The 15,663-nt window shown below is 41.1% G+C and overlaps 2 protein-coding genes across 2 annotated transcripts in view; both read left to right on the top strand.

Annotated features, from left to right (window-relative positions):
• Positions 1-15,663, top strand: part of pcbp4 (poly(rC) binding protein 4) — a 536,281-nt gene that overhangs the window by 257,350 nt on the left and 263,268 nt on the right. The window lies entirely within an intron of this gene.
• oser1 (oxidative stress responsive serine-rich 1) lies at positions 2,634-9,370 on the top strand. The gene is made up of 4 exons (XM_050037714.1): positions 2,634-3,017; positions 4,037-4,146; positions 6,507-6,623; positions 7,990-9,370. Exons 2-4 carry the CDS (start codon positions 4,070-4,072, stop codon positions 8,927-8,929), a joined length of 1,134 nt encoding a protein of 377 aa, XP_049893671.1. The 5' UTR covers positions 2,634-3,017; positions 4,037-4,069; the 3' UTR covers positions 8,930-9,370.

Here is a 15,663-nt window from a genome sequence, read left to right as displayed (position 1 = left end):
GGAAACTGTCAGTGTGTCATTCTGTCAGTCAGTCATTCTGTCAGTCCCACGTTTTTCTACTCACTGACGTGGTCAGTCTATGTGAAACTGCACATAGGCATTGAGGACTGGCATAGGTAGAAGGTGACAAAGCTACCAATGGGTATGGACTAGTATTTTATATTTTTCTAATTCTGATATATGTCTTTTTGTATTTTATCTTTATTCGATGAGTATTTTATTGCCATTCAACTTGCTTTTCTATCTGTGCTATTTGAGTTGCTGCAACATGCAACATAGCATACATAAATGCCACACACGCTCTTCCCGTTTTCTGTTTTCTTTCTATTTTCTCCATTATGTATTTATTTATTTATTCCTCCTTGTTTTGAATCTGAGTTATGTGTGAATTACTCTTCACCGGTCATATCACTTGATGGTGCTGTTGCCCTTTTTTGTTTTGCTCTTGATTTTACAATGTAACAAAACAGTACTTAGGTACAGTACTTAGGTACAGTACTCGGGTGAATACATTTAGTTAGTTATATCTATCAGTAGACTTTTTACTTAGGGAAAAGCAACAATATACCACAGGGTGCAGACACTCAAATTTTTACTTTAGTAATGTTAAAGTACTCATGGTGCGGAATAAGCCATTTCAGATTTTTATGTATCTTCTGAATTACAGTTTATAGTTTTTTTTTTTGTTTTTTTTTTGCACAATAACAAAAAGGCAAGGAAAAAGAAAAATGCAGTACAGTGCAGAGAGAGGCGAAAACCCCAGAAGGCTGATTTGAAGCCTCCACCTAATACATTAAAAACTCAAAACTACATTAAGATAAAGAACAGTACATTAATTAATACCAGTGGTAACAAACTACAAATAACAAAATATGTTTGATTGCAAAAACAAACAAACCCCCAGAAATAATAGAATCCATTTAAGAGCATAAAATTATACATACCTACACGATATATATTACTAATGATTTGCACTACCTAATATACTTCTTGGAGGCATAATAACACATCATAGTTTATTAACTGATTTATATTCTTTCTATTTCTATTTCTACTTTGCACGGAGCATTGGAACAAAAACAATTTCCCCCCGGGGATTAATAAAGTATTCTGAATCTGAATCTGAATCTGAATCTGAATATTCTGTATCTTAAAAGGATAGTGCACCCAAAAATGAAAATTCAGCCATTATCTACTCACCCATATGCCGAGGGAGGCTCAGGTGAAGTTTTAGAGTCCTCACATCACTTGCGGAGATCCAAGGGGAGAGGAGGTAGCAACACAACTCCACCTAATGCAGGCTGACGGCGCCCCAGATTCAAACACATAATTGAAACCACAAAATATCTCCATACTGCTCGTCCGTAGTGATCCAAGTGTCCTGAAGCCCCGACATAAAAAGCTGTTTGGAAAAACGTCATTTGAACTCTGTTTTTAGCCTCATTGTAGCCTGTAGCTCTGACTGCCTCTCTGGGCACCGCGCTCACGTACACACAGACCGTGAGACATGGGTGGCGCGTTCATGTGTGTTCACGTGGTTTTGCTGGTCTCGCGCACGCACACAGGTGCACAGAGGTGCACTTGGATCACTACGGACGAGCAGTATGGAGATATTTTGTGGTTTCAATTATGTGTTTTTGGACGTTTGAATCTGGGGCGCCGTCAGCCTCCATTAGGTGGAGTTGTGTTGCTACCTCCTCTCCCCTTGGATCTCTGCAAGTGATGTGAGGACTCTAAAACTTCACCTGAGCCTCCCTCGGCATATGGGTGAGTAGATAATGGCTGAATTTTCATTTTTGGGTGCACTATCCCTTTAATTTGTAAAGTAGGTGCAACAAATATAGTGCAGTAAAAAATACAATATTTTCCTCTGAAGTGAAGTAGAAGTATAAAGTACAATAACACAGAAATACTTAAGTACCTTTAAGGTTTAAGTCGGCCAGCAGTACCTGTACTTAGCAATGTACTTAGTGACCTAAATAAGGCTGTCTCCTGCATATCCTGCACACACCTGTAGCCTACAGCTCTCTCATTCTAAAAACAGTTAATATTTGTACATATTTGTTAAAGCATCTTTTTCATATTTTTATTTTGCAGTGGGCTTCTTTTCCTTTTTTCAGCTTTATCTTAATATTTTTATTGTATGCACCAAACACCAGGCAAATTCCCTCTAAGTGAACCTGTAGTAACCCTGATTCTGATCATCAATAGCAGATAATCAATATCTTACGGTGGCTGGTGGGCTAGCTGATAGTGAGGCTGTGTTTACAGCTCTGATGAGTTTATGTTTTGATCTGTTGGCAGGAAGGAGACTCAGAGAGGAGAGGAGTTCTCACATGGATCTAATTAACTGTGCCAAGCTTTGTTCTCTCCTCCAGCAGCAGCAGCAGCAGCAGCAGCAGCACAAGGCTGTCTGGGTGTCTGTTATATAACTGTGACGTAATAAACTCTGCTCCCGTTCAGTCAGTGGCTCTTTAACTATTAACCATCAATGTGAAAGGCTCATTATGTTATCATATCCTGAGCTCAGCTGTTGTGTGAAACATAAAGATAAAGTTTGATATTTTCTTACCTGCCTACAAAGGGCAGAGAGTGACGTCAGGGTGAGTTTTTTTTGGCTGGTTACGTCAGCAGCGCTGCGCGTTGTTGCAGAGTCACTGCGACTGGTTCGACTGTAAACAAGGGTGAGGAGAAAGAAGAGTCGCCATTTAAGCTAGGCCTTCAGCGGCTCTGATCTCTGTCGTTTTTAATAACTCTCAGTCTTTCGTGAGTGATTTCGTGATAAGAGTCTAAACATACATGCGAAGTGTTTTAAATAAACACGCAGGTTGTTGTGTTTTCGCGGAGACAAGTCGCACAGAGCTAGCTCTTCAAGCTAGCGACAGTCAGTACGTTAGCTTGTGTTAGCCGTAGCTAGCCTCGCTGGCTAATCAACGTCCGAGGGCCTGTTGCGAGGGAAACACCTTTTATGCCCTGGGTATATCTCTCTCTCTACTGTGACCAGGATATCCTGAACCGTGAGTATCACCTCTCGTGACTTAAAATGTTTCTAAACTGTTAAAAATGACGCACTATGGCCAGCTAGCCAGTTAGCTTAGCAGCCAAAGTAGCTTGCTAGCTTTAGCCAGTAGGGTGGGAGTGCTTATGGAATCCACTGTTTACAAGCAGTGGTTGCCAATGTTGTTGATGTGGTTTTGTCGAGGTCCATGCAGACACGTGTGATACACTCTAAACATCACAATAATGTAGCTATAACTCACCTCACACCTTGTGTTTTTATGTTTGTGGCACTGTCAGCTTGTCAGTCACATGATGTGTGGTAAACAGGATCAGTGATACGTGAACAAACTGCGGATGAGTATCCCAACAGCACCTCTGATTTAATGTTCTTTTTACTGCACATATTAATACTTAGTGTCAGGATCCAGGGCTTTAATATCAGTTACTGCTGATGCTGTACTTTGGCCATGTGTTGTGGAAACCTGTCAGTTTGGGTTCCACATCAGGTGCCTGACATGTAACTGTTGAGCAAAGAATTTAAGCAGACTGCTCGATTTGATGTTGGTGAAGATTCTCAGTCATCTAGGTCATGGTAATCTAAGAGGCTTCTTCAGTTCGAACTGAATACACATAAGTGCATAAATATAAACCAACATTTAACCAAACAACAAAGACAACAGTGTCGTATCAACTGAAAACTCCAATAAAAATGTATCTGGAATATCAGTTTTACAGTCATCAGTATAAAGTGTGCAGAGTAGAGGAGAGCTCACACTGGGGTGCGCATGAGTCACTAACAGTGGGACTTGAATATGTCTGATGAACTTTCTGGACTCTGTTAGTAAGAAATGAATGGTACCACTGACTCAGGTGAAGATTAACCTTTAGTTGAATCCTCTTTGCCAATAAAAGCTCTGTCTGAATCCTGTTAAATGCTGATGTAAGAGAACCCTAGCTGTTGTTTTAGGCTCATGTAAAACCCACGATGATAATCCATGTTTCAGTGATGAATCACTGTTGTGTGTTTGTGTTGTAGCTGGGTGGCTGGTCAGAGCAGCCTCCTCCCACCATGGAGGCAGGAGGGAAGGACTGTGAGGAGGAAACACTGCAGACGGCGTTTAAGAAGCTGAGGGTTGATGCTGAGAGGTAAATAACAGCAACCTGCACGGACCGAATCTCTGGTTTCTTGACTCTTGTTTTTTGCTGCTGTGGTGTAATGCTAGTTTGTTCTTATCACGTACTGGCTACTGCCATCATGGCAGATGTAACTCACTCTAATAACATTACCCCGTGAGTATTTCTGGGTCTTCCACAGTGACACTCTTGGCATCTCTACATTGTCACTACAGTGTAAAGGCACCTTTTGTCTTTATTGACCGCATCACGTTGTTTATTTGCAATAACCTCCACATAGAAAATACTTAGGTCACGTACATAAAATCTAACAGCGCTGAGCAAATGCTGCATTAGACCCCGATCACACAGAAAGGGTTTTGCAGGTTGAAAAATGCGAGGCGCAGCACACTAGTAAAAAAACCACACTTGCTGTGCCTTTTTATGGTTGCCAAGCGACCACCACATCATGTCCTTACCCTAACCTTCCGGTGTAATCAGTCACCTGTTTATTTTATTTTATTTATATCCCAGTAATCAGTATGCAGTTGCTGCCATGTTGAGGCAGAGGGTACTGTCTGTAGCTCTGGTTGAGGGTGAGAGGCTGTCAGCAGATAAACAGAGATCTGTGTGGGTACATGAGACCCTAAAAAAGAGGCTGGATCATGGGGAGTACCACCAGTTGGTCCAGGAGCTTCTCCTCCATCATGGACGTTTACAGGCATATTTTAGGATGACTCAGGGGCAGTTTGACAACCTGCTGTCTATCATCAGGCGAGCATAACGAAAATGAATCCGAACTACTGTGAGGTCATTGGTCCTGCCGAGCGACTGAGCACCAACAGTTTCTCCTCCATTGTTTACTAACTGTAAACTTGTTGTCATGACCACCACAGAAGGCCCGCCTCTCAAATCATCCCATTGGACAATGGGGAAAAAAAGCAGAGATGACATGGGGCACTTTTCCGCTCTGAGCTGAAGTTTTTTCACCTCCAGGAGTTCAGAGCGCTCCGGCAAAAACACCAGGCGCCTAGATCGCAGAAATGCGAGGAGTGTAGCAACGCCAAAATCAGCGAGTGCAAAGCTTAATTCTAGGGATGCACCGAATATTCGGTAACCGAATATATTCGGCCGAATATTGCAAAAAAACACACATTCGGTATTCGGTGGAATAAGTTAAAAGCAAGGCCGAATAATAGCGGCGTGTTTTGATAACGCAATCAAACAGCGTGCCATGACAGGCGGAGTAAAATGTCGGCAGTGTGGCGATCCGTCCGTCACCGCACTCGCATTTGCGACTAAAAATAGTTTTGAGCGAGCAAAATAGGCTTAAATCATTCAGCACGCTGTGCGAGCAGCCTACAGAGTTCAACCACCAGCAGAAACGAAAGGCGAATCCCACCGATTGTGGGTTGAACGGGGGTCACAGACACAGACAGGAATACGTATTCCTGTCAAATACGGCGGCCATCGTCTTACCGGCGAGGAGAAGTCGGCTCCAATAATATCCTCTTCTTGGCATGTGGACTGCCCAGACGTACCTGAACAGCCGAGCCAGCNGTATCGTACAGTGGGATCCAATTTTGGTACCGTGACAACACTAATCTGGAGGGGGTTCATCTGCAAAAACTAATGAAAAACTAAACAACGATATTCGGTATTCGGCCAAACGTTTAATATTATTAGGCTTCAGCCACAAATTTTCATTTCGGTGCATCCCTACTTAATTCTGATTAAAAACAACGAGTTAGTTTTTAGCCACCCAAAAAAAGGCCCACCAAAAACTCAATCATATCGAAGCCACCAAACTGCACTGACAAAAACAGTCATGTAACTTAGCAGAACACTGAGTTGGTGGTCTAACGTGGCCCTGACTGGTTAATGTGGAAGGTAAAGCGGAGAAAATATTCAAATATTGTGTACACTTACACTCATATAGATTTTTTTTTAGGTGGCTAAAATGCGTTTTACCGCGGCCCCGTCCACAGCAGGACATTGCTCAGCTTCTGTGCTGGTAGATTTGGTTTATCAGACATGATAGCAAAGCAACAAGTAGAGTTGTGACAACACAAATTCAAGAACTCCTAACGACTTGTTTAAAGATACAGTTTCTGAATACAAACTGTGAGCACTTCTGTGGACTCAGAGTTTTGATACTTGCACAGTATTGATACGGCACCTATACCTGCTTCATTTTTAGGAAAGACCTGGAAATCTGACTTTTTACAACCTTTAATTCAAAAGCATGTGTGATAATCAACTTCAAACTAGTTGACAGGCAACTGACGATGTTTAACATCCCAGACTTCTCTGCCTCATCAGTAATGGCAGCAGTGCTTTGAGATGCTGTGATGAAGTTCCTGTAAGTTTACATGTTTCTCTCTTCTCTCCAGTTTACCCGGAGCTGTGAGTGTCTCGGAGGCGTTGGCTCCCAGAGTGCCATCCCGTGCTTGTCTTGACACCAGCGGAGTGAAGCCCAAACTCAGCTGCCCGAAGGACAACTGGCATGGGTAGGTGGAGGCAGTCACTGCTCAGACGGTTGATGTGCGGTCCTTTGAACAGAAGGTTTAATTTTTGGGCTGTGAAGAAGTGTTTCAAAACTGCACGTCTGCTTCGTTATAATAAAATTAACTGTGGAAGGGAGGTAGCTTTTGTTATGTCACTGGCATTCAGTTTTTTTCATTCATTGTTAGTAACTGCATATCCTGGAGCATGGTCATGAGGGGGGTGGAGTCTATCCCAGCTGACACAGGGCGAGAGGCCAATGCACACCCTGTAATTAATAATTACCAGTTAACCCAATCGGCATGTCTTTGGACTGTGGGAGGAAGCTGGAGCACCCATAGAAAGCCCATGCTGACACGCTGAGAACATGTAAACTCCATGCAGCGGGACCCAGTCGGTTTAAACCCAGAATCATCTTGCTGTGGGGCAACAGTGCTAACCACTTTACCATTGTGTCGCCCATTTACAGTTTGTATTTTGCCAGTTGAAATAGCTCAAGCCTGGAGGGGAACACAGTGAAGTTGTGGACTGAATCAGTGCGTTTACATGACATTAAAGAAACTTGATGTATTGTGTTAGTCTGGCTGAAATCTTACTAGATCAAATTTCTTAAAGTCGGACTAACACACCCAGATAATGTGATGGGGAGTGAATACTGTTGGACCCAAACTGGCCGAGGCGCTCTGAGCATGCTCCATAGTTTCCGCCCCGGGCTTTGACCCGGAAGTCCAATAGTATTAAATGTGTAAGAGAAGAAGAAGCCGGTAACAAGATGGAGAAATCTACATCCAGAGCCGTGACTTTTTGGACGGACCAAATGTACAGAGCTGTAAAGTTGTCCACCATGGTAGCAGTTAGCTGCTAGCTAACCGTAGCTAACTTGTTTGTCCATTGTTTGGTCTGTGACGTAATAGGTCAACAGGAAAAAGGTCCAATACTAACAAGCTGAAAGGGGGCATATCTCCACCTATCGTAGAGGAGTCGCACATACTTGGCTCAATAAATGGATTCCCCTCCCGTGCTTGTATACTGGGACAAGGACAGTAGGCCAGTTAAATGTCCTCGTAAAGCTGTGACCGTAACTCGACATAACTGTGCATGTAAATGTACTGAGTATTATTTCAAGACTTGAACATACGTTAACATGTCTGTTGTGACAGATTATGCCCAAGAAATTAATCTGAAATCTTTGGCAAAACACTATAAAAGCCAAAGTGTGTTTGTGAAGTTTTCTGAAGTACTTAACATAAATTAATAAATAAATGGACGTGCAAAGAGTCAGAACTGGGTTTTATTTTATTTTTGCTGTAACCAATAGTGATGTCTCCTTCTCCTCTGGCCTTCCTCTTTCTTTCTTCCCTCCATCTTTAGCTGCATGAGGAAAACTTCTAGAGGAGCATCCAGAACCCAGCGGCGTCGGAGGTCCAAGTCCCCCATCCTCCACCCCCCGAAGTTCACCTACTGCAGCACCACTGCAGCGTCAGCACTGTCGACCTCTAATGGCTGCCTGAAGCACCAGCGCCTGGCAGTGCCTGAGCCTGTGGAGCCTCGTCCCGCAGTCGATGGGAGAACAACCTCCTCTGTCGCTGTCCCGGCCCAGAAAGAGCTCTCTTCCTCAGCCGCTCCCAGCCACAACTCCCCTCTGGTGTTTGGATCTTGTGCTGGGTATGAGACGCACGTTGGAGCTGTGGTTTCCCCGCCATCCTTACAGGAGATCCCCTCCATTGTTACTACTGTTGTGACATCATCCGGGCAGGACGGAGGAAGCTCTGCAGAGTCATGCAAGGAGAGTGACCCAGAGAAAAGTGCCTGTGAGGGAGCAGAGTCTGGAGCAGGAGCAGCTCGAGTATCCATACCTGCAGAAGCTGCTGACTTCAGAGCGTTATCAGAGCTCCACGGCAGCACCTCCGCAGAAGGCCCCCACGTTCCCTGCTCCTGTGCCTGGAAGAGTAGTTCGGATTCCCAGGAGGAGAGCAGGCAGGGGGCTGAATCTGAGTGCCAGTGTCAGGGCTGGCAGGGCGTGGAGGTGTACTCCTTCACAGGGCTCCGCAACGTCATGTCAGAGTGCGAGAGGAGCCTGCCGAGCCGCGGGGACGCCCCCAGAACTCTCAGCACCAACAGTAATGCTGCCACAGCTTCGTCACCTTCATCATCGTCGCCAGCGTTGTCGTCGGGCTCCCCTCGCTCCTGTTCGGAGCAGGCGCGGGCCTACGTCGACGACATCACAATAGAGGACCTTTCTGGCTACATGGAGTATTATCTCTACATCCCCAAGAAGATGTCACACATGGCTGAGATGATGTACACTTAAAATGATTAAAAAAAAGAAGCTATTATTATTATTATAATATCATAAGGAAATCATAAAGTAAAGAGGTTTTTTTCTGTTGTTGAGGGAAAAGGTGGCCTTGAAGGAATGTCAGTAGTGGGTAGAAGAATGGATCAGGCATGACAGTTGTAATTTAAATAAACAACGTTAATTGATTTTAACCCAGGATGAAATGTCTCCATTGTCCCCTGCCCTCTGTTTGAGCCCCGCCCCTTTTTATTAAAACTGACAGAAACAAACAAACACCTGTTTCTCATTAGTTCTGTTTGTGCTACATTTGATTCTAATTTCAGTTTACAGATGAAGTTGCCAAAGCTCTTGGTGCAGGGTCTTGCAGACTTGTGATGCCAAGTGTTTGTGGTGTTGTGACACGTCTGGATTTCATTTCACTCAATAAAGAAACAAACAGTTTTTGTCTGAAAATGTGTCGTCGTCGTCTCTTCAGTCAAAGTTAATGCACCAGTAATGAAACAACAGTGTTTATGCTGGTGTGTGTCTTAGAGCTTTACTTCCTGGGATACACACTGGTCATTAAAACTGGAAAAATTCATTAAGTAACAACAGATAGATATATAAATGTATAAGTAAACAGGAATAAATAAATAAAAATAAATACAAGCTGAAATAAATACATTAATAAAAAAAAAAAGGACCTCTAATTACCACACAAACAAATACAGGGAAAAATAAATATAGTACAAAAATGAAGAAACACATTAAACAACTATATGTTTAACAACTTATTTATTTATGCATTTATATATTTACTCATCATCATCATCATCTGGATTTCAGCATGTGTTTATTCTGTATTTATTAATTTTGTTTTTTGAATATTTATTTAAATATTAATTCCTGTATTTATTTGTATCTTTATTTATTATTGTATTTACTTATTCTGTATTTTTATTTATTGTTTTTTATACAGTAGGTGTTTTATGCCATGTATGTTTTTATTGTCTTCTTTTGCACTGTGTGGGCTGAGCACCCATAATGTCGTTGTACCCTGTACAATGACAATAAGATCGATTCCATTCTATTTATTCATACATTAATTTATTTCTTCTGATCTATTATTATATTATTTTTATTCCGGTATTTATTTGTAATTTTTTAGGTATTTATTTATTTAATATTTTTATTTCTGCATTTATTTATACATTAATTTACTTAATTATCTAAAAAAAATTATTACTGTTTATTCCTACTTATATATTTATTTATTTATATATTCTTGTATTTTTTTATACATTTACTTATTTCTTTATTTAGCTCTTTATTGTTTATTTCTTCATTCATTCATTCATTTCTATACATATTTTTTTATTACTGTATATATTTATGAATGTATTTTACTGACACTTAAATCACTTTTTGTCCTCCATATAAAACATACCAAGAGAATGGTGAAAAAATAAATAGATGCCGATCATAGATCATAGATGTTACAGTCATATAGAGTTCGGTTCTGCAAGCAAAAATGCAAAGATTGACCTTGAAAACAGCAAAAACACCGTTCACCACAGGAGACCCAATTAGACGGGTGTTTTTCTTTTATATGGGGCCCTAATATAATAAGACAAACAGATTGACAGCCACTGGTTTATTGTAGTTTATAAGATTATCGTGTCTTTTTTAAACATCATCTTAAAGTAAGCAGTAACTAAAGCCGACAGATGAAATAAACATTTCCCTCTGAGCTGAAGTGCATCAGAATTATAAAGCAGCATGAACTGGAAAAACTCAAGTAAAAGTAAATGAGCTGAGTCACTGATGAAGTTACAAGAAAAGTGTTTGTGTCTTTGGGACTTTTCCTCTGAGGTTTCTCACAGCTGAGTCTGTGGCTCCTCTTCACAGCACTGAGCTCTGAGCTACAGCTTCAGTCACTGTCACAGTGTTTATCTGCTCTGTGTCAGAGAATCGATCAGAGATTACGATGCTGATATTTCCCAGTTAAAGGTGTGTGTGTGTGTGTGTGTGTGTGTGTGTGTGTGTGTGACATGAAGAGCTCTCAGTCAGCCTGTTCTGATAAAATCATTAAAAAGTCTCCAGTCATCACAAACACTGGCAGTGAATCATAAAACAGTCAACACTTCTCACACCAGTCTTTGCTGAAACAGCAATAATTCTGTACGTGGCATTAATTTAAACTTCTCTGCAAAACACAAAATCAAATTATCTCAAAAAATAAAAATTCACACAGTGATCAGGTAACATAGTTTTAAAACCTGCCTGAGCATTTAATATTATTGAACCACTAAAAAGAAAAAGTTTGGACTTAACTTCAAGATAAAAGTCACTCTTACTCTAACTCACAAACTAAATAATAAAAGATATTAATCACATTTCTCAAAACTTAAAAATGTCAGATTGAAGAAACAGAAACAGACGAGTTCTCTAAGACGTGTTCTGGACTGATCGTACAGAAAATCACTGTGATGAATGATGAGACAAGATTAAAAAGAAAATAACAGCATGGTGCAATAAATAAATAAACAAACGAATAAATAATGATAATAGTAATGATAAATTATTTGAAGCACAAAACGAGGGCCAATTAAGCGTATCGTTTGCATTTTATTTGAACATTTGACAGAATGTCATTTAATTTAATTTAATTTATTTCTTTTTAAAAAAATGTTTTGCAAACCACAAACAAAGCAGGGATTGATTCTGACTGCATTTAATTTATTGTCAGTGCAACATTAAATTCAGGTCATTATATAATTTCTCTGATGTACCTCGTCTTCCAGCAGCAGTTGTGTCCATCTCAGCCAATTTCTTATTATTTCATCCTTAATTATAAAGATATGACATGTTTGTACAGGTTTTAAAGAATAAAAAATATGGCAGACGGGGTTAAAAACAAAGCTTGTTTAAATCTTTACAAGTTTAATAAAGTCAGACTTGATTTTTGCCTCCAGACCTCGTGTTGAACACATAGTTCATGTGAGGACAACGTGTTGGCTTATGTTACAAAAAATATATATTATATTATATATAACAATAAATATTGTAACTCCATGAAAATGTCACCTTGCACACTCCACACTACATCATCTGCCTTTTTTTTAAAAAAAAAGTTTGATGTGAACTTTCAGGTACTTTTCTGTCCGTGTTTTCTGGGGAAACTTTGAGATGTCAATCATCAGTCAGGAAATAACAGCTTCCTTTCAAGTGCATTCAAACCAACCACATCAGATCCATCATGTGTTGTTTCAATGAGAAAATACCGCTTCACATTATGCTGATCTGTGCTCACCTTTTTCCTCCTGTAACTTAAGATCCAGACGTTCAGGAGGTTTTTATTGAGGGCTGAGTTATCCTCAGAGGTCTCTTCCTCTCCAGAACAAACAGACCAGCTGATTGAAACCAGTAAAAACACTGAATAAAGAAGTTTCAGTTAAAAATGAGTTGTTTTTCAGATGCTGCTACTGTGGCTGATGTGCAAACATGAAAGCACCAGTGGTGTGATGTCATGAATTGATCCTATTTTATAACAGTTCTGAAGTATTTTATGAAAGTGTCTGTACTTGAGTTGATTATTTATATTTCTGTCAACTTTTACTTTCACTACATTTCCTAAATAAATGTGTACTTCCACTCCAGGTTTCCCCTGAGCATTTTAATTACTTATTACAAAATAAGGAAGAAGGGAAGGAGGAAGTGACGGACAGACAAATGAAGGAATGGGAGGGAGAGACTTTGTTTTCTGAATCCTTAGAGTTGTGAAACAAGATCTTGTTTTCCTTTAAGTGTAATTTACGCTTCATATTTAAAGGTGGTGTACATGTTAAGAAGAAATAAACTTCATAATTCTCAAAATTCTGACAGCTTGCTTTCACTTTTACTTTCAATTCTTAACTGCATTTAATATAATCAAAAACACTTTTGGTACTTAAGTCCAGTAAATATCAGATACTTTAAGACTTTTACCCAAGTGGCGACTTTAACTTCTACAAAAGTCATATTCTGCTGAGACATTTTTACTTTTACTCAAGTGTGGCTTTCAGGTACTTCATCAACCACTGGAAAACACAAGTGTCCCTGTGTGGAGCCAGTGTTTGGTTTGTCCATTCTGGGCTACTGTAGAAACATGGTGGTGCAACGTGGGGATCTCTGCAGAGAGGACCTGCTCCCTGTGTGGATGTGAACTGCTCATTGTAAGGTCACGAAAACAAAACGATTCTTGTTTTCAGGTGATTATACACTAAAGAAAACAGCTTAATATTTTATATTACATTCTGCAAATATATCCCCCTGAATCCTCCACTGGACCTTTAAATGTATCCTTAGGTCTTATTTGTTGGTCTTCAGTTTGGGAGTCAAAGTTAAGGATTTTTATTTTCACTTAATGAGCTCTGATAAATTCAAGCCGCCCTCTGTCACAGTCACAAGCGGCCGCCAGGAGGCAGCGCTTCACTGTGTCTCTCTCCATGGATCACAGTGGTGTTGTTGCTCTGTGGGGATCCACAGTTGACTCACTGTGGGACCTGGAATGATTCATCAGGGTGTGTCAGTTCTCCTCAGTGCCCGGGGATGAAACAGATCTGTGGATCATTCAGGAGCCAAACAGAAAACAGTGAAAGGACCAACGCGGTCGGGCCAGTTCTGGACCAACGGAGCCGCAGAGAGGAAACACACAGCTGCTCTCACTCAGAGGACGCCGTGTTTGTTTACAGTCAGCTCTCAGTCTCTGGAGTTCTCTCTCTCTGTCACAGCCTGTGTCTCTCATTGTCATCTCTTCTTTATTAACTTAACAGCTGACATTCATTTGTTTTATTCTGAAAAATAAAAAATATAGTTTTATTCTCTAAATGTATATATATATATATATAGCCTACATATGTTTACCTGTTAGGTACCAGCAGGTGCCCGTCCCAGTGCAGGACGCTGGTGTGACAAACCCAGAGACAATCATCATCAGCTGTGTTGACTGTTTGACACGCAGCACCTTTAGCTCCAGGACACTGGTCTCCATAATCCTGTAGATGAGCAGCGGGTCTAGTCTCACGACCAGGACGTCAAAGAGTTGCATCTGATGGCTGAGAATCAATGATAACAGTCTGACTCCAGCCTGACTTCAGAAGGAGAGGTCGTATATCATGGGCATCAGCCCCTGAAATGTCCCTTTTGTACACAAAGGTTTATTTCCAAACTGAAGAACTTGTAGTTAAACAAAGAGGGGAGCAAACACACAGGAGTTTGTCATCGTCACATGCGGTGGCAGTGCTGATTCAAACCCATGTGTGGCTCATGCATTCTGACCAGAGCCCTCTCATTCTGAACCTCCTCCTCCTCCCCCTTAACATGGGGGTAGAGAAGCTGTGGTTAATATTGCCCCGATGAGTTTAGACACTGGTGGAAGAAGTGAAGAGAGGGATGGCTGAAGGATGAGGATGATGAGCAGGACCAGGCAGTGATGAGCTGAAGACTGGAGGTGGATGGCATCAGTTCGACCTACACAGACATGTGACAGCAGCAGAGAGGAGAACAGTTTTTAAAAACTTGACAGCAACGACACGACTGGCTCAGGGAGATCGTGGCAAAATGTGGTCGGATTATTTGGTGACGCCCAAAGCCAGCTGACGGAGTAGAAAGCGGAGAGGAGCAATAAAGTTATGAATGTAATAAGAAGAACTGAACTTTCACTGAGCTTCATATCAAGCATTTCACAGACCCGACTCTGTTCCTACAGATGTATTTTGCCATGGTTCGTTTAGTTTACAGAGAAATGAAACACTGAAGCTGAAATAATGACGGCCCTACAAAAAACAGAAACCTGCTGATAACGCCTTATATTTAGTCTACAGATGCACATCAATCCCTCATGCCACACGAGACTTCTGACCAGACAGGAAGGAGTGACCTTTGACCAGAAATCTACTGAGTCATCCCTGAAACTTTAGAAAATGGTGACATCACGTAATCACGGAAAGTTAAGAGGTGTTATATAACACAGTAGATTTTTAAAAAAAGGAACCAACACTTTCCTAAAAATCAGAAAGTAGGAACAAGAAGTTTCTGTTCTTTGGAAGTGAAGTGGATTGCGGTGTGAGTCGGACTCGGAGCTCCGGGAACAGATTTCATGGCAGAAAGCTGCTGCGGTTGCGGTTTGGTGACCCACATTTAACAATGACCACAAACAAATGGCTCCCAGAAAACAAACTCCATAAACAACAACCACAAGAGTTCTCCAAGTTCAGCCTGCAGAGAGCAGAGGAAGCCCTGCAGCGCTGCTCCTCACAGTCACAGTTACAGTCGGGTATTTATCATCATCTTCTCAAATATTCTGTCAGTGGGAGGAAAGAGCATTTCTCTTGTAGCTGTACACAGAGATGTGATTAGAACAACCCAGTCACTGTTTCTGCAAACAATGAATATGTTACATTTGTGATGTATTTTGTAGCAGATATATTAAAACTTGTGGTCGCGTTTTGGCACAAAAACCACTTGGTTATGGTCTGGAAAAGATCATGCTTTGGCTTAAAGGGAAATTTCGGTTTATTTCAACCTGTCTCCTATCGTCCTAAATTTGTTTCAAGTGACTAGTGACATAAAAATAATAGTTAGCATGTTAGCCGTTAGCCTAGATACAGCCGGGGCGCATAGTAGCGTCAGACCTGTTAAAACGTAAGTGAACGGGCAACCTTCAAGTGCAAAGTTAGTCCACTAAACAAGCTTTTTTTCCACAAAGACCGCCTCATATCGTTAGG

Source organism: Epinephelus moara, chromosome 24, assembly GCF_006386435.1.
Source record: "Epinephelus moara isolate mb chromosome 24, YSFRI_EMoa_1.0, whole genome shotgun sequence".
NCBI lineage: Eukaryota > Metazoa > Chordata > Actinopteri > Perciformes > Serranidae > Epinephelus > Epinephelus moara.
This window is presented reverse-complemented; position numbering and strand designations above follow the sequence as displayed.